This window comes from Brachionichthys hirsutus, chromosome 21 (genome assembly GCF_040956055.1).
Source record: "Brachionichthys hirsutus isolate HB-005 chromosome 21, CSIRO-AGI_Bhir_v1, whole genome shotgun sequence".
In the NCBI taxonomy this organism is placed as follows: domain Eukaryota; kingdom Metazoa; phylum Chordata; class Actinopteri; order Lophiiformes; family Brachionichthyidae; genus Brachionichthys; species Brachionichthys hirsutus.
Genome location: NC_090917.1, coordinates 7,627,871 through 7,646,455, shown reverse-complemented (window position 1 = coordinate 7,646,455; position 18,585 = coordinate 7,627,871). Strand labels below are relative to the sequence as shown.

The 18,585-nt window shown below is 41.6% G+C and overlaps 1 protein-coding gene across 1 annotated transcript; it reads left to right on the top strand.

Annotated features, from left to right (window-relative positions):
- Positions 1 to 14,181: 14,181 nt before the first annotated feature.
- Positions 14,182 to 15,895, top strand: LOC137910462 (G2/M phase-specific E3 ubiquitin-protein ligase-like). Its single transcript, XM_068754897.1, has 4 exons — positions 14,182 to 14,470; positions 14,649 to 14,827; positions 15,092 to 15,264; positions 15,670 to 15,895. Exons 1-4 carry the CDS (start codon positions 14,182 to 14,184, stop codon positions 15,893 to 15,895), a joined length of 867 nt encoding a protein of 288 aa, XP_068610998.1.
- The last annotated feature ends 2,690 nt before the right edge of the window (positions 15,896 to 18,585 follow it).

Genomic DNA, 18,585 nt, shown 5'->3' with positions numbered 1-18,585 from the left:
TCCCAAGACAACACAGACAAGGCGCACACGTTCATTCTCAGCATCATCCCGATTTACCTGAACACAGTGTCGCTAGTGCATGAACCTCCAGTTGATAATGGAAGGATCATCAACTTTCCATATAACTGAGTTTAACATGATAGTAACATGCTAGCTTTGCATTAATCACCGTCTCAGACCCAAATGTAGGTCATTTATGAGTCAACTTTATTGCAGACATGGCAAATGGAATAATTAATATTCTTTGACAGTGATGGACCATGTAGAAATAAAGGCATAATATATGGCAGCTGCAGAGACCTGCAAGAGTCCATGAAGGAAGTTTGTTATGGATACAGAGTTGGTAACTAGAAGTAGCAAAAATCCAACCCAGGCAGGAAGTAAACACGGAATGAACAGGAAAAACACCGTGCCAGCCATGCAAAGCACACCGAAGTGCTATAAATAAATACGTTTGAAAGAAAAGTCTTTCAACAGCTCAAATGAATAGGAAGCGATATTAAATGTAAACAACATAGGTTTTCTGCAAAATGGGGCAAAGAGGAAATTATTAGTATTATTTTTTAGCTACGACTAAACGACTTGATGGATTAACATGAAACTGGGCAGAAGGGTGGGACTTGTGCCACGGAGGAAATGACTGAAGGGACGGGCCCATGAAGTTCCTTCATTTCCTTCAACATTGCAGGTTAGGTTCCAGTTGTTAAACCTTTTTTTTTACATTTCAAGAACCCCGAGGGAACCCACTTTCACGGCACATGTCTTTGGACCTGGATAGAATTGTATTTATTTCCCGAAACCTGGCAGAAGCATCCGTCCCACTGCGCATAGTTCATATCTTGTAGTTTGGCCTCTCTGATTGTCGAACGCTGCCCGAGTGCAGATGGAAACATCCAGAACACGGGAGACCAACGCATTAGAAAGAAGATGCCTTGTTTCCATCACTGCAGAAACTGAAGCTGAGAAACATCCGTGACGACTGTCGACTCATTTCACTGAATTTTAACTGAGGTTTTTATCAAATGTGAAAGGTGTTGAACAAACGCCCAGCTTAACACTTCACATCCAGATTTCTTTGATTCACTTTCCTGTAAATAAATTAATCAGCCGTGTCGCCGAAGACTATGTAACGCATGATTTCAAAATCGGATGAGCTGTTTGCCGCCTCTGTTTCCACTGACCTTTAGTCGGTTCTGGACAAGCGGTGTCACTTCACTGGAAAACACGAGTAGTTGTCATAGAGCGGCTTCATTCTGTCGAGTCCAATAGTCAACAAGCTGCAAGCACTTACTGCCTGCGTTGCCCTTCAGTCTGCAGCACTGCTGTTCACGCAGAGGCCAAGTCGGGGGCTTATTGTAGAATGTTCAAGGCCAGGAGTTGAGCCACAAAGCTAAGCAGATGCTGCCATAAAGCAAGTACAACGGCGATGCATCCAGTCTGTGGATGCATCGGAGGTGGGGATAGATTGATGGATTGTAGGAGAGGAAAGGCTGGGAGGGGGTTGAGCCCCAGGCTGCCAGAGGAATGGATGGATGGACAGACAGATGATGGGGAATGGAGGACTTTGAAGTTCTGTGTACTATCATGGTGGAGGAAGGAGGAGCACGCATCAGTCCGATGCATCCACAAGTTCTCTGACTGTCTCATTCAACCGCTGCTTTGGGCTCTTTTTTCGCAGGGCACTCCTATGCGTCACAATCGCATCCCCCCCCCCCCCCCCCCCCGCTGCAGGCCGCGTTGAACTTTCTCCCCCAGGTCAGGCGGTGAAGGGGGACAATGTGGTATCTGTGTTCTGCAGTTCATATTTGTGTTGGAGGCGCCACTCTGCCTGAGCTCCATGTTAGTTTGAGGTAATTACACCTATACACCACCAATATCCCCTCCCATTACTGCACACTAATGGGCCTTACTGCTGCACACACACACACACCAATGCAAATACAATCACAGTTACACACCCCACTTTGTCCGGGTGGTAGGGGCCAGTGACAACATCAGTTAGCTTCGATCTGTCACATCAACCTTGTTCGTGTTTTTCTGTGGTCTGCCTCAAATCCCCACCAAGATTTCTTCAAATGTGCGCGTCAAAGTGCATGTGACAGTCAAATGAGGGATTTCTCTTTGTCACCGTGTTCACAAAAGTTGATGTTTTTTAAATTATTTCACTTGAAAACTCGGTGAAGAAAAGAGACCAAGTCCCCTAAAACAGCTCGTCTTTCACAGAATATGAACGCAAGTAAAGGCAAAAAAAGCCCCCAAAAAAGCAAGGATGGACGACCGGACTGTCCTGCAAAAACGTCTTCCAAGCTTAGCTTGATGAAATGAAGATACCAGTAGCAGCAGGCCCAGCCATGGCTGCATGCGTCATCCCTTAAAGAGCACCAGGCGGGTTGTTAATCTTGAGAACTTTGTGTCATCTGGAACAAACCTGCGTCTCCTCTTGGATTCCTCCAATATAAAACAACTTTAAGACTTTGTGAAGTATTTGCAGCGTGCTTTATGGCTGGGAATGGTTTGATTAGGCAGTAAATAACTGATGGTCGATGCATTTGGATCCCATGTCTGCACCGCCGCATCTCATCCAAGTGGGAGATCAAAGCCAGGTATGTGTCGAGGTTAACCGCCCTCCATCTGACACCCACCTGATCAGCACTGCGGAGGCCATAGTAAAATATTAGATGATGCTCCCTAATCACATGTGTTTTAATGAACAAACACACTGTACTAACATACTTATATTCTCCCAGGCGGGAGTGCAGCTCTGAAGCTTTTGCAGGTCAGATTTTACATACTGTCTAATAGGAAATCCAGCTGACTACGTAACTGATCCATGCTGCATAGACAGCAAAACACACAAGCATGCACATTTAGCTCACCTGCATAAAAAAGGAAATGCTGTAGAATCAGAAGATCACATTATGGAATTGCCATAAAACCTGTACAGCGTCTTCTCAGAGCACAGAGGGCAGGCACGTGGTAGCGTCTGTAGCCAAACATCAGGGTTTAAATGCGACCGGCCTGCAGCCAGCGTCATGCATTACATATAACAAAGTGTTAGTCCAGCATTGAAAGCTGTGAGCAAAGGTGTCTCTCTTTGGGCTGCCATGGAAAGGCCAACAAGCACAGTCCGTTCCTTTATTCACTGCTCATGTAAATAAATCACACCCATGAACAAAGCCGTGATGGTTTTCTCCCTCCTCTGTTTAGTGCTGGGATAGATTTGCTCCTCAGACTGAAGCAGGTGAGATTGGCTGTTTCCCCCCGGACACACCTGATCCTCATTCCTTCCTCAATTGACCTGCTCTTTGAATCTCCTCTCCACCTCCATGCCCGTGCCAGATTAAACCTTCCGCTTGCCTCATGCCCTTGATCTCCTGCCACAGCCTGATTAAGTATTTGTATTTTTGTGGATGTGTATTGTGGAAAGAGTGTTCTGGGAGTTAGAGGTTCGAGGCTCTTAAAGGTGACATATTCTACCCTTTTTTTACAAGTTAATGCAGTTCTCAGGAATTTATATGAAATATCTGTTCCAGTGTTTGGTCAAAATAGCAAACAGATGCTGCAGGACAGCGTCCGTCATTTCTGTCTCGAACAGCCCCGTCAGAAACGCTCTAAACCCGGAAGCTAATGTACGATCATAGCGAGCACGCGTGCAGCAGCGCTACCATGGTAACCGTGACGGACGGGAATGTGCACTTTACAACGCACACAAAAACGTTTTTGCCAATTTTCGGCGGAACATTACCACAAAAAATAAACTTCATCCACTCTCCTCTTCTTGTTCGACTCCTGCAGGAGAGAGGGAGAGCAGTGGGCAATCAAGGAGCGAGTGTCTCCACACAAAAACGCGGCGCGAGGACGGTAATATTATCAGGACAGCATAAAAATGCTTTGAATCATCCATCCATCTTCAAGCCGCTTATCCAGGGTGGGTCGCGGGTCCAGCAGCCAAAGAGGAGTGTCTCGAACTCCCTCCGGAGTCTCCCACCGTCACCCGATGGAGGAAGCTCATTTCAGCCGCTTTTACGTGCAACACTTTTATGTGTTTTCTGTTTTATAACTTTATCTGGTGCGGATGAATCTAGTATGAATCTAGGATGAATCTAGTTTCCATTATTTCTTATGGGAAATATAGTTTTGGTTTCCGAACAGTTTTCCGAACGCATTACCTTCGGGAACCGAGGTTCCGCTGTATTTGTATGTGTCTGCCTGCAAAGGGACTCGGTTCCCTGACTTGCAATTACGTAATTGACTTAATTGTTTTTAAAAAAAATTATGCTTCAATAAGATTAAGTGATTATGGGGCTATTATTTTCATCAATGGGACCCTCCAATAGGACCATTCACATTCCCCATAGAATATTATTAACTTTCAAGGAAGTTCTGAAGGAGCAAGGGCTAAGGGGAAGGGCACCACACTGGTTACTGCTGGGGGTGATACCGGCCTGAGTGTCTCTATTGTCATGAGAAGAACCCCTTAGAGATGTCAGTGCAGGCATTTACAGACTGAGAGAAGGATATCAGGCATTAAACATGTCCATCCACCCATTTACTCACATTTTGCTTCTCTTCGCTCTCTCAATCTGAGCCTTCGTCTCAGAACCAAAACGATAAGCACATGTTACACGCGTGTGCATGCTTGCATGTGTTTAGTCACGCAGAAAGCATTGGAGGCGGGCTGTGAGGTGACGCGGTGTAAGACGTTCTCAGGGGCTCCTCGGTTCTATCGATACTTAATTCTGCAATTTTGCTGACAAAAGGATAATTTTAGCGATATATTTAATGGATTGAAATGATCTCTGCAGCCTGGGCGGTAAAGTAATTATGGTTAGCACTGTTGCCTCATCGCAAGAGAATCCGAATTTTGTTCTTCGGTTCTTTTTGAAGACTTTTAGTGTTGAGAACTATTGTCATATGCTGGCAGTAGTCTTTGCTGGAACACAGGACCGAACCGGAGGTGCTTCTGGGAGCCAAATATCGCCCGGTCTCCTCCTGAAATAAATCCATAATCCAGCTATGTTGAGACGGACAACTGGAACCCATCGTCCTTCATCTTTTATTCTACTCTCTTTGTCTTCTTCACTTTTAGCAGAATACTGGCCAGACAATACATTGATTTCTCATTTTTAATCGCTCACCCTTAACTGAGGAACAAATATCTCAAGAGGAAGTCCCCCCCCCCCAAAAAAAAATGCCGCCCCAGAGGTACGCATTTCTTGCAGCGCTAGGACATTTAATTCTAATGAACATATCTCATATTTGATGGCTTAAGTTTCAGCTGACGTGCGAGCATTTAAAGGCTTTATTTCAAGTTGTTGGACATGCATTGAAGCAGCTGGGCTATAAACTTTACACTTTGACGACGCTGTTGCGGGGTAAACAGTAGGAGTGCTGGTGTAAACGTATATGACTCTCCAGGGTGGGTTTGCCAAATGTTGCAGCCACAGTTCAAGCGTTTTCAACTCTTTGCCAGACGACTGTTGTTTTGTCAGAGCCTCTTGTGTCTACATCCTGCTGCCGTGCCAGACTGGCCTCCTTTTGAATGAATGAGAGGGGATGCATGTTTTTTTTTTCAACCCCCATTTTGTAGCAATAAGAGAAACATGGTTGTTAAATTAGCATCAAAGGTAACGCGAGTTTTGACCTGAATCTGGATACCCAATCCAAAGTATGATGAAAGTTGGAAATGGCCGTTGTGGGTATACGGTCCCCACAAATGGGCCATTTTTATCTTCAGTTCACAGAGACTAATTTCCCACTGGACTTTACTATTTAACTTCTACTGTATTTGTGGTGCTGCTAATTCTGAAATGTATTGAACAGCTCTGACTGACTTGTGCCCTTGTTTTTATAGCTTTCGCCTCACTTTACCTCATTATTCTCAATGGAAATAGTTCTTCCGCCCAAATGCGTAAACCTCTCAATATTTACCACCATAACATTTTTACAGTAGATTTTCTATAGTTGCTTGGCAATGGACGCAGCGACCAGCACCTTGAGCATGCCGGCCAAAAGAAAGAAAGAAAGATAAAAGAGGAGGAGAAAGAATCTGGACTTCCTGCCACGGAAGGAGCTGGAAATCCAGGTCTTTGGAGTTTGGGAATGAATTGGACATAGAACTAAAAAGGAAATACATGCATATGGCAAAAATGAAATTTGATTGCAGAGAAACATTTTCACCCTTTCAAAGTATAATTAAACCCGACTTTGCACTGAAGCCCAAACAATATTCGATTGTATGTCATTTCAGCTCTTTAAAAACTGGAGATAAGCAACACTCTTTACACATAACCTCGGTATCCACCACAATCGTGTCTAACTATTGTCTCTCTATAATCCCAGGCTTCCTCTCCCTTTTATCCTTATAGCACTAAGCACAGTGAGCGCTGTGTTTTAATCTTTGCTGCTGCAGGCTGGGGTTCTTTCTGTGGCAGACGTTGCGATTTCCCTGTTTATTTGTGTGTGTGATAACTCAGAAGGTGACTAAAGCAGGGGATGAAGTGCATGCTTGTGCTCAACACTAGGTGCAAGTTTGTTCATAGGAGTGCACACGCACATATGCAACATAATCTGGCAGGATATAGCACTGAATTAAAGGGGATCCACACAAATGACCACCCGCTCTGTGGGTAGGAACCTGAACAGGAATCTGCTGTTTCCAATGACACACTGTTCTTTTATTCCCTCCGCCAAGGAGGTTGTGTTTTTGACGGTGGCCGTCCGTCTGTCTGTTAGCAAGGTTACAGAAAAACCTCTGTATGGATCTTGTTGAGAAAAATAAATCTGAAGATGGGTCTGGGTCTAATTTAGATACCATTAAATTCCGAGAGCGACCCGGATACCCATCTGGATACAAAACAAATACATCTGTATTTTCCCATTTACTTCCACAGTGATCCTTAGTTAATAGCCAGATGTGTGTTGAAGCCTTATTTATTGATTTTTGAATCTAAGTGGAATCATAAGAAATTAGTTTATCTCTATTTGTCGTGCTCATGTTTTTTCTTGTATTATTTTATGCTTCCATGCCCTGCCTTTACGTGTTGCATCATTTCCTGTGTTCTGTGACCTATTTTCCTCTCGTTGTCACACCTGTTCTGTTTGTCACACCTGCTCCTCATTCCCTTCGTCGCCCTGCCTTCTTATCCTTCCCTCTGTCTTCGGTCCTCTGCCGGTTCGTTGAGTCTCACAGTCATGCTCCAGCCTCTCTTTGCACTCCATATCCATAGTCTCGTTTTTGGCCTTGCCTTTTGCCGAACGATTTGGATACCTTTGGACTGTTTCCTGTGTGCCGAACCCTTCTGTTGCTCTACCGTCAGTCTGTGCCTCTGCATTTCGAATCCATACCATCCTGTTCAGCGTTCTTGATGCTAGCACTGGGCTGCTTTTGTCCCATTTGATTATTGCAAACAGCTGATAAATAGTCAAATTCAGAAACCTGATAATGTTCCTTCCAACTTTTTCACCCACGCAGCGGAGTACATGCATACCCATTTAAAAGTGCATAAGGGACCCTTCTTTGTGGTTTAACACCAACTCAGCCTCTTTCTCTGATCATTCACTCCAAAATCATAGCCATATTATGTTTTACCATCTGTCACTGCTGGCAAAGTAACTGCACCGGTACTTGGAATATGTGTATTTTTAATCCCAGACATGGCGCACTGAAAAATATGTCAGCCATAAACACCCTGATCAGATTGAATGGTGTCCATTGAAAGTGGGCCTGTTCCGAATGATAGATAATCACTGTGCTAACATGCTCGATTACATAATTCAGAAATGGGAGGCGACGAGGAAACCCAGATCCAAGAAGAACCGAAATGCACGCGCACACGCACGAATTATATACAAATGCATAGAGGCATAAATGAATGTGTAACGTCCCATACGTCCACCACAGTGGACGGAACAAACGCGTCGGGTTTGCGTGACCTTCAACCTATCCGCTGATCCAATACCATGTTTTCAGTAATGGGCCTCCTCTTCCAGTAAACCCGCTCCTTTTCTTTCCCGTAATGGCTACTTTGTGTATACATGGTCTTCAAACCACAGAACGGCACGTGACGGAAACCAATGAGAGAGAAAAAATAAAAATGAAGATGGAGTGACTAGTCATGTATTAGCTGGGAAAAAAAATTGACATGAAGCATTTTGTCCAGGTCTTAAAATACAATGGTTAGAAATGAACATGCTGAATCGATTATAGCCAAACGTTGTGCGGCCATAAAAGGAAACTATGCCAAATTCCTCCCTCCTTAGATTTTATGCTGGGAAAGCAATTGAATCGAGTCGGGACTTTTCTCACCAGAATTTTTGAAAAGTATCAGAAAACAAAACAAATTGCATCATGTTTTAATCTAGTGCTGCATAAATGCTGGTCGCCAGGCTGTGGTGTGACCCCAGTGGCAGGGTCATTAACAAGCAGTGTGGCAATTGGCTGCCGGGTTATAGCCCCATTTATATATCTGGGGAGGGCTGTAACAGTGCAGAACAACAATAGGGCCGATGCTGTGTTTAGTCTGCGTCTGCGGGGGCTTACAGCAGCAGCACTGTGAAACCCCACTAAAGACTTTAAGACTCGTTTGCAGCGAGTTTATTACGTCTGAGTTTACTTTTCGTCTATGTCCAAGGTGTGCACAGACACACACATCATCATCATCATCACAATCGGGTCAAGTCCAGAGGCAGAAGTTGATATCCATTGCTTCCCAATCTCCTTTACGTGCTGATGCTCCTGATACTATACCAAAAGTGATGGGTGGGAAGGAGGGATTCAGCCTGATGGATCCATTTGCAAAACCTGCCCAGCATTATTATTTATTTTGGGGCTTACCCTCGACTTGGAAGAAAATTCCAGATGACATACCTCCGCCCAGTATAGCATAAATTACCATTGACCAATGAACTAAGTTATCCTTTGTTAGTGTAATTCTAGTTTTTGCAGGTAGCCCAAATAACAAAATATTAGATTTTACACCTGTTTAATATTCTGGCAGTTTCAGTTTTGTGTTTTACACAAGACATTTAAGGACTCAACAGATTTGACACATTATAAAGTATTTTTTTTTTTTTTTTTCTGGTTTATTTGAATATTGACAAATACAAAACATAGACACATGTAGCACAGGTATCCGATGTTTGCATTATAGCGCTTATAGCTAAAGCTAATTCGCAGCACTTGTCCATAGATGGGCTTTCAACACAGACATTCATAAAAACATGGAAAGGAAGGAAAATTTAAAAAAAAAGCCATCTATGCATGTTTTTATCACAGAACTAACATAATTAAGAGTAAAACAAGACAGTTGTTTGGGGAATACCACTGCATGTCTGAGATTATATGAGATGAGATATCTTGAATGAGAATTATGGGTAAAGCGGATTTTGACACGGTAGTAGAATGCATGCTGATAAACGGTATATTTGCTTTAGTTGCATTAAGTTCTTTTTTTTTTTTTTACCTGTTCTGACATGCAGCTTTTTGACATATCTAATTTCTAAACAAAGTGAAACCTACAGCAACATACCGCTGAAGAATCGGCCTCATGTCACGCATCTGCCCGCCCCAGGGATAAATCGACAACTCGGGTGGGCTTTTCCTCCTCTCATGCTCTCCATCCCTCCCACCGTTCTCCTGCCATAACAATAGGGAGGGATATGTAAGTCCAAAACATACAAGCGATCAGGTGCTGGACCTCCACAGCACTCATGTCCCACGGCTCAGCCCCTGTGTCTAACTGGGTAGAAGCCAAAACTCACCTTTCTATGTAATTTTTTTTTTTTTTTTGAAGAGTCTCACTCCTTGGCTGATTCTTTTTAAAGCTGGCTGAGTTAAAGCTTCTGTAGACATCTGGTGTTAAACTATTCTAACACTACGGTGGCCCTGAAGTGCAAAACACAACAACAAATCGTAGCGCACACAATAAAGAAGGAATCGCGCAAACAAGAAAAAAACACACACACAAATAAGAAATCACGCAAACAAGAAAAAACACACACACACAAATAATAAATCACGCAAACAAGAATACAAAACACACAAACAAGAATCAAAATCACGCAAACAAGAAAAAACACACACACACACACACAAATAAGAAATCACGCAAACAAGAATAGAATTAACGCAAACAAGAAATGAAATCACGCAAACAAGAAATGAAATCACGCAAACAAGAAATGAAATCACGCAAACAAGAAATGAAATCACGCAAACAAGAAATGAAATCACGCAAACAAGAAATGTAATCACGCAAACAAGAAATGTAATCACGCAAACAAGAAATGAAATCACGCAAACAAGAAATGAAATCACACAAACAAGAAATGAAATCACGCAAACAAGAAATGTAATCACACAAACAAGAAAGCTCCAAACCGGAAATGCTAAATATCGGACATGAGGGTTCGGTCTGGTTGCTGATTGGACAAAAGCACTGTCAATCATTCTGACTTTCGCTACAGGTTTCCCGTAATTGAGCAGCAATTAGTAGCAATTGAGTAGGTAAGAGAACAGCGTGAGTTACGAAAGTATGTTTTGCCGTCATTGTGGTAAAAAGTTACCCGAAGAGGAACGGCCGAACTATTGCAGTGGTTGCGGCAAGAGACTTCATGGAATTGTGGACAATGAACCAACCGCCGGACCGTCTACAGGTGAGCTATTAGCTGTCCCGTTATTTGTGGCTAACGGAGGTGTTGGCTTAGCAAAGGTTTCTCAGACGTGGTGTCCGTAGGTTGAAAGCCATGTAGCGTGCTACTGCACTGTAAGTGCTACAGAAATGTTGAATGATATTCTAAATGTTGCTGAAGAGTTATTTATACTATTCTGATTCAAGCTGTACATCTCTATAAATATAATCTGTCTTGAATGCGTTATTAATTGTTATCCTTGTGTAGCAAAGCCATGCAGTTTTTTATTACCACTATTTATACACCTGTAATACACGGTTTTCGAGAACAAATTGTCTTCGTTTTCTTGCAGTATCACCGGATCCTCAGTTTGATCAAAACCCAGGGTTAACATCCTACAAGGAATACCGTATGAAAAAAGCAGAGGAAAGGCAAACATTCTCATCTGGTAAAATGAGCGCAAAGAAAAAGCTAAAAACGAACGTTCAGGTAAGCAAAAATGTTTTGATATAACTCAGAGAGTGAACAACTGAACCCATAATGGCAACCTTTTAATGTAATGATTAAAAGTAATGATATTTTTTGAATCCAAGAGTTTCCATCCTTGCAGCAGAGAGACAATCACTTTTGAATTAAGCACTGTTCTCTAATTCAAATGGAAAACTGTGTTTCATTTGCAGATAAATATTGGCTTGATGGCTGTTCAGAAAGGTGGTTTAAGGTCAGTACGTGGTAAAACCATTTCCTTGAGCACAGACCCTGATACCACTGCAGAAAGTCTTCTTAATAAGGCTGTGAAAAAAATGAGGGACTTCAATAAAGACTTGGATGAAGAACCCTTCATCCTTCTCTATCCGGATGGATCTGAAGTCATCAACACCCCAGGGATACAAAGACCTTTTATTCTAAAAGAATACAAGGCAGAAATAGGCAAACCCTACCAAAGAATCACCCTTTACATCTGCACAAAGAAGGATTTTCATGAAGGCAAGTGGTTTTGCCATATTAACTCCTGTACCTAGTAATTTATATGTTGTTGAGATAAGACCTTGGGCCAAACTGCTTCTTACATGTGTATTGTTTTTTGTTTTTGTTGTCTTGCATTTGCAGATGTGTCAAACAATTCAGACTCCGACTGTGAAATTGTTGTAAAAAAACATACAGAATTTGATCTAGCTGACACACTGGTGAGTGCAACATATGGGTTAAATGTTTTTTTAAAGACAGTTTTAAGATTTAGATTTGTTTGCTTGATGCTGATATTTAGACAGCTGGGTGGCCAAAGGCCACCCAGCTGTCTAGCACGACATGTAATACTGATGTCGTGGTGGTGCTATGATCAAGTTACACCATTGGTCAGCCAAATACTGCTACTTCTTGTATTATTTTAAAATTACAAGTTTCATATACTGTCCAATCATATGCTAGCGTTTGACCTGTTTTTGTTTTTATTCAATCTATTGAGAAAGGCTTTGAATGATTATCTCACAATGCCTGATTTTACCTGAAATAAATCTTGTATTTAAGTATGTAATGTGTGATGCTTTTTTATTTTGTTTTATTGCAGCCATGTGAACCTCACCATGCAAGCAGTCCTATGCCAACAGTGCCAGAAACGAGGTACCTGCATTTCTTTTAATTATTGGTTTTAATTTTTGAGTAGTCAGCAAATAATGAGATTGGATCCTTGCAACCGTTTGTTGTGTTGCATTCACGTGCACATATGCATGTCCCAGTGAGTGCAAAGCAGGTTCAATGAGTAAATAAATATATTCTGCTTTTACTACAACCAACTGACAAAGTGGGTACACCTGCACAGCCAGGCCTATCCTAATCACTTTTCTACAGTTAGGTCATTGTAATATCATCGTAATTTATGGCAAACATTCATGCATTTCCTCATTGGTTACTGTCTGTTTTCTAGCAGCTCGTTGGGGGCATCAGCTCAAGCTATAATGGATGAGGTAGGGTATTTTTGCCAATTTTCTTGTTAATAGATCTAATATGTTTTCTGTAATTAAACAGTTTAGTGCTAATACATTAGGCTATTACTGTAAACATTTTTAATAGACTATTGCAATGTAATGTACAGCTTTTATAGTATTAATATTGTCAATTTAAATGTATGCTGACATGTTAATCTCAAACCAGATGCTTATTTTGGAGCCTGGTGAACTTTTGGAGGGCAACTCTGGAGGAAGAAAGGAGACTACTTCAAGGTATCGTGTAGAGCTAGGTCTTTTATCAATTTGTTAATCTACATTGATACCCGACTACACTAATGATGAATTGGTTATTCATTAGTTTTGTAGATGCAGCCCTTGCCACTATGACTGGTGTACAGGCGGTGGAAGACACATACAGGTACTGTTTCTTTTAGGGTTTTGACACACTTTCAAACACTTCCTGTCAATGTACTCTAGTATGATTCAAGATGTAGAGAAACAAAATGTTGCGGCACAATGCGGTGATGAGAGTGGAGTATTTTATTTATGAGTATTGGTTTTTTAATGGTTAGGTATCTGGTCTTAAAAATTGAATACCAGTAGTTGTGAGTTTGATCCCAGTGGCCTCCCAAGTGCCCTTCAGCAAGGTTCTTTACCCAGAGGTGCTTCTGTAGTTAGCTCACTGTAAGTCATTGTAGAAGAACATTGGCTACATTACAAATAATAATTGTAACTTCCTTATTTGCAGCACGTACACACAGCTGTATGCGCCTATCATAATTGAAGATGAGGATGAGGATGAAAGTCAAGATTGTGATGTCGCACCCGTAGGCACCAATCCTGCAAAAACTGCAGAGTAAGTATTATAGTGACTCCTAATTATTTGTCGAATAATCATTAAACATTTTATTAACAAGATATTTTAAAGAGCCACAGCAGGGCTTTTGTACAACAAATAAAGTTTATTTAACATCATGTACAAGAAGACAAAAAACATTCTAAGAATATTTTGGGGAAGTAGGAGACATCTTGTGTACAGAGGCTTAGCATTTCAACATATTCATAATTTCTAGATTTTTACTTGGAACGAAAAAGAGGAGATTGATTTGTTATTAGTTCATCTTTTTTAAGGAAAGAATTACACCGCATCTCTCGGAAGCAAAATAGAAAATAGATCAACACTGATATTGTATGTCAAATCATATATTGGTACCATATTGGCTCGTATTAGCATTGAAATTAGGCTGAAAAAGTGGGGGTCATCTTACGTTCGAGGTCTAGACATTATACCCATTCAGAACGCTAGATGGCGTCAGATATCTTTACAGCGAATGCTGAACTTAACTATCCAGGCCACAAAGCGAACACCTGTCACGAAGAAGAAAATAAAAATAGCTGTAGCACGAAGTAGATAAATATAAAATAGCGGTAAGAAAGAAAAGAGAAGAAAATACCGGTAAGAGAAGAGATAATGGAGAAAAGAAGGGGTCGTATTATATTCGGGCTAATACGGTACTTATGTACCTATGATAAGTGGATGAATATTTACTTTTATTCCATTCTTTTCTATATCTGTTATAGGGACACTGGTGTATCTGCAGCCATGATCATTCAGGAATTGGCAGATGTCATAGACCACAACACTGTCAGCAGATTCAACATCACGCGCTCAAATGTTTGGGATGGAGCAGTCAGAGGATTCAGACGCTCACGCTTCTCTGAAAAATCGAACTTGCTTGTGAAGTTCACTGATGATGCAGGCTCCATGGAGGAAGGAATAGACATTGGAGGGCCAACGCGAGAATTTCTGACGCTTCTAATGAGCAATCTGCAGTCGCGACCCATTTTTGAAGGACCCCCGGAGAGTCGGTACTTGGTGTACAATGCCACAGGTTTGTTGGCAGACGAGACGTTGAATAGTTTGATGTGAGCCAGTAAATAATGCGGGATTATAGATTTCATATTCTTTATTTTATGATTCATACAGATACTGAGTTAATTGTTGTAATGTGATGTACTGTAGCTCCACAACTCAGTTACATTTGTTTCCACCCTGTGTTATCCTCCCAGCAATCAGAGAGGATGAGTTTTTCATGGCAGGGAAGATGATAGCTGTGTCCATAGTTCATGGAGGTCCAGGGCCACATTTTCTCTCTAAGGATCTGGTGAACCATATTGTTGGACAACCTGGTTTCTCTTCAAATGTGAAGGATGTGACAGATGATGAGATAGGGAGAGCTCTTCATGAGGTAAGACAAGAGAATACACTTGTCGTCACAAATAAAGCAAATGTAAATGACTGCAGAAACTCCTCAATGTAAAAAAAAATTAACATTAAGTACTGAAAAAATGTAAATCACATTCTTCTCTGTGCGACTACATTTCAGATGTTTGTTTCTTTTTCCTGAGCCTTAAAGTAACATAAGTAATCTTTATTGGCTGATGATGAATGTATTTCTTTGGTGACTGTTCTCCCCCCCCCCCTCCTCCATCTCTGTCTGTCTCCCATTCAGATCGAGGTGGCAAATTCTTTGAACTCTCTTCAAGCTGCCATACTGAAACACAGCTCCTTGCTGCAAACTGCAGGATGCTTCAGGTGTGTCAGGTCTGTGGAAGACAGGCACAAAGTTGTGGCAGAATACCTTAAATGGTACATCATAGACCGAAATTACTGTGTAATTGAACGGTAAGTCTAAGTGTTTTTTAAATGAATGTGTTAAATGAAGCAGCATAATCTCATGATGCACTTGAATTATTACCAATGTTGCTACTAAAACCACAACTACTATTTCTGTTCTATAGTAATAATGAATCAATAATTATGTGTTGGTCATATATAATGTTCACCCAGAGCAGAGCAGCCACACAGCCTATTTGAAAACGTGCTCTGCTGTGGCTAAAGCTGTTCATGAAACATATTGAGACAGTTAGCAGTGCTAACTCAGCCGTAATCACAGTGTGTTTTGGGGGGTGATGCAAACACTGGATGTTGCCAGATATAATGCTGATATAAATAATCTTGTATGTTGTAACGAAAAAAAGCCAGAGTTTTGTTCCTTACAATTATTCACCAATGTGTGTCCGTCAATAGATTCAAAGAAGGACTAGCCAGCCTCCACTTTCTTGATGCCCTTTGTCAGCATCCCAGTGTCCTTGCTCCTGCACTGTGTCATGTGGAGAAGAAGCTGACGGCTACAGAATTCGAACAACTCTTTGTGCCACAGCTTAGTCTATCAGGAAGCAACAGGAGGATGAAAGAAAGCTTGGCACTCAGCTTCTGGGGCGACTATATAATGGACTGTGAAGGTTTGAATTAAAATACTGTTGCAATAATGCTATCTTACATGAATGGAAATCGATCTAATGCTATCTCTTTTTCACAGAACAAGGACCTGTGCCACTGGAGGAGTTGTTGATGTTTTGCACAGGTGTGAATTCAATCCCACCTGCAGGAATGACACCGCATCCATGCATTACATTTACACTGGAGTCCATGTATCCATTAGCGAACACATGTGGCAACACAATCACGCTTCCTCTCCTGGAAACATACAATGTTTTCAAAGAAAATATGGATTTTGGCATTCAAAATTCACCAGGCTTTGGACGCTGCTGAAAATTAAAGACATGAAAGGTAGTTCCAAAATGTTTATTAGTTTACCTTATGTTAAATCTTATTTGCAGCAATAAACAAGTTCTTAAACATGAGTCATGGTGTCCTTATTCATAGTGCAGCTATTTGCTTCAGAGTGAAGTACATTGCTGAGGCAGATTCCCAGTCATGGGGTTGCTGTAATCCCTTTTGTTGCACGACATGTTGGAGATATTCCTGAATGTTTGGATCGCTGCACAAATGAATAGTTTGCCTCGATTCAGGAAACACGAGGAGTTCCCGGTCTTCAACAGTGAAGCCACAGTCCCTTGAGCCAAACCTGAACAATAACACAATTACATAGTATAGTTAAAAAGGAATGGAAAACAAATCTTTTTTTTATTTTTGTTCAAATGATTTTTCTTTATAATATTTGCACATTCATAGACAGAAATAAAAAGTTAAACTGAGGCCAATACATTCATGGTTATGAATTACATATACCTGTAATTGTCCAACTGCATTACCCATAATAACGCTTGCGCTTTAATCCAACACTAATAATACATACTGCCAATTGATTGTGACTTGCTATGGATTACCTGTGAGGCAAGAAATAGAGTTCGTTTGGAATCCCTCCAGGACATCGTGAAAGTCTGCTGGGTCGAATCCTGTGCTTGTTCCATAGGTCAGTACATTCATCAAGATCTTTTTGCAGAACATCACGGAAGCAGAATCTCACTAAGTCCTTGTGTTCGTTGCTGCCATTAAACTGCCCAAAGTCTGCCAGGTCTTTAAACAGGTCGATCCAAAACTGAGCCCTGGAATACAATCAAATGTCTTATTTTATCCAGGGGTTAAACATTATGATTTAATCTGCAAATATTAAAAACATGCATTGACGCTTGTAACAGTCAAATAGCGACATGTACCTTTAAGGAGGCGTCGCCTCTTATGACGTCACCAGGCTGCGCCTGGGTTGTTATGGTTACCCCATGTTTTCCGCTCCTTAAACTGGTTGATCTAACTTACAGTACAACTTTTATCTGTCCCTTAATAATATTCAGTGGTGGTTTGGGTGCTGGCAACTATTTATTTCATGTTTGAGATGCTATAGCTGGACAACCGGGCTTGGTAAGGTTGGAGTTATTTAATAAAAGACGAGCAGTTTGTGAAATCCCAGTACAAGTCTGGCTGTGAGTTTCTGTCTGGCACCTTCTTCTCTTCACGGCTTCAACCGAGCGACACGCACCCAAAACCATTCCAATCTGTAGCGAAAGATGATCAATCAGAGATGTACCAACCTTCCTTTCCTGAAATAGGACCACCATGACTCGATGCGCTGGTTGGCCGTTGATGAACCGTAACCGTGGCTGGAGGAGCCTGCGTAGTAGTCCGTGTGCTCATGGCGAAGGGTGCATTGTATCGCTGCCATTGTCCCATTTTCTGTTCCGAAATCGGTTCTTAATCTCATTGGGATTACGCCAGTATTCTTGACGCAGTTAATGTAATTGTGAGCGATAACAGACGGGTTGTTGTTGGTAGCCCCGCAAACAAGCCACATGATTCTTCTGGAAAATCCATCGATACACCCGGAGAGGGCCAAGCCGAAGGGTTTGAGTTTATCATAGCCATCTACGTGCCATATGTAGTTGGGCCCCATGGAATGATATGCTCGCCTAATAAACCTCCGGCGTGTCCTCATGTCGGTCCCTTGTGGATTGAGTTGTTTCAGTAATCTCATCACTACATCACGCTTAACACGTAGCCTGTGTTTTTGTTTTAGCACTTGCCACATAGTCCGATAGCCGAACAGCTGTCCCGGCCCTCGCAGCTCCGTCAGAATTGCTCGTCTCACCTCTGATAGCTGGGAGTAATTCTTCCTCCTGTACAGCCCCGCCTCTCTTAAACGCGTCTTTAGAGTGCGAACACTCATTGTGATGTTGTGCAAAGTTGACAGCATGTCAACTATTGCATCATAAGTGTGTCCCGCATCAAAATAATTCCTGATAATGTCTTCGGTGGCAGCCATAATTACAAATAAGCTTTTTCAGCAATCAGCATCCGGACCCCTGCATGTCCGATATTTAGCATTTCCGGTTTGGAGCTTTCTTGTTTGCGTGATTTCATTTCTTGTTTGCGTGATTTCATTTCTTGTTTGTGTGATTTCATTTCTTGTTTGCGTTAATTCTATTCTTGTTTGCGTGATTACATTTCTTGTTTGCGTGATTTCATTTCTTGTTTGCGTGATTACATTTCTTGTTTGCGTGATTTCATTTCTTGTTTGCGTGATTTCATTTCTTGTTTGCGTGATTTCATTTCTTGTTTGCGTGATTACATTTCTTGTTTGCGTGATTTCATTTCTTGTTTGCGTTAATTCTATTCTTGTTTGCGTGATTTCTTATTTGTGTGTGT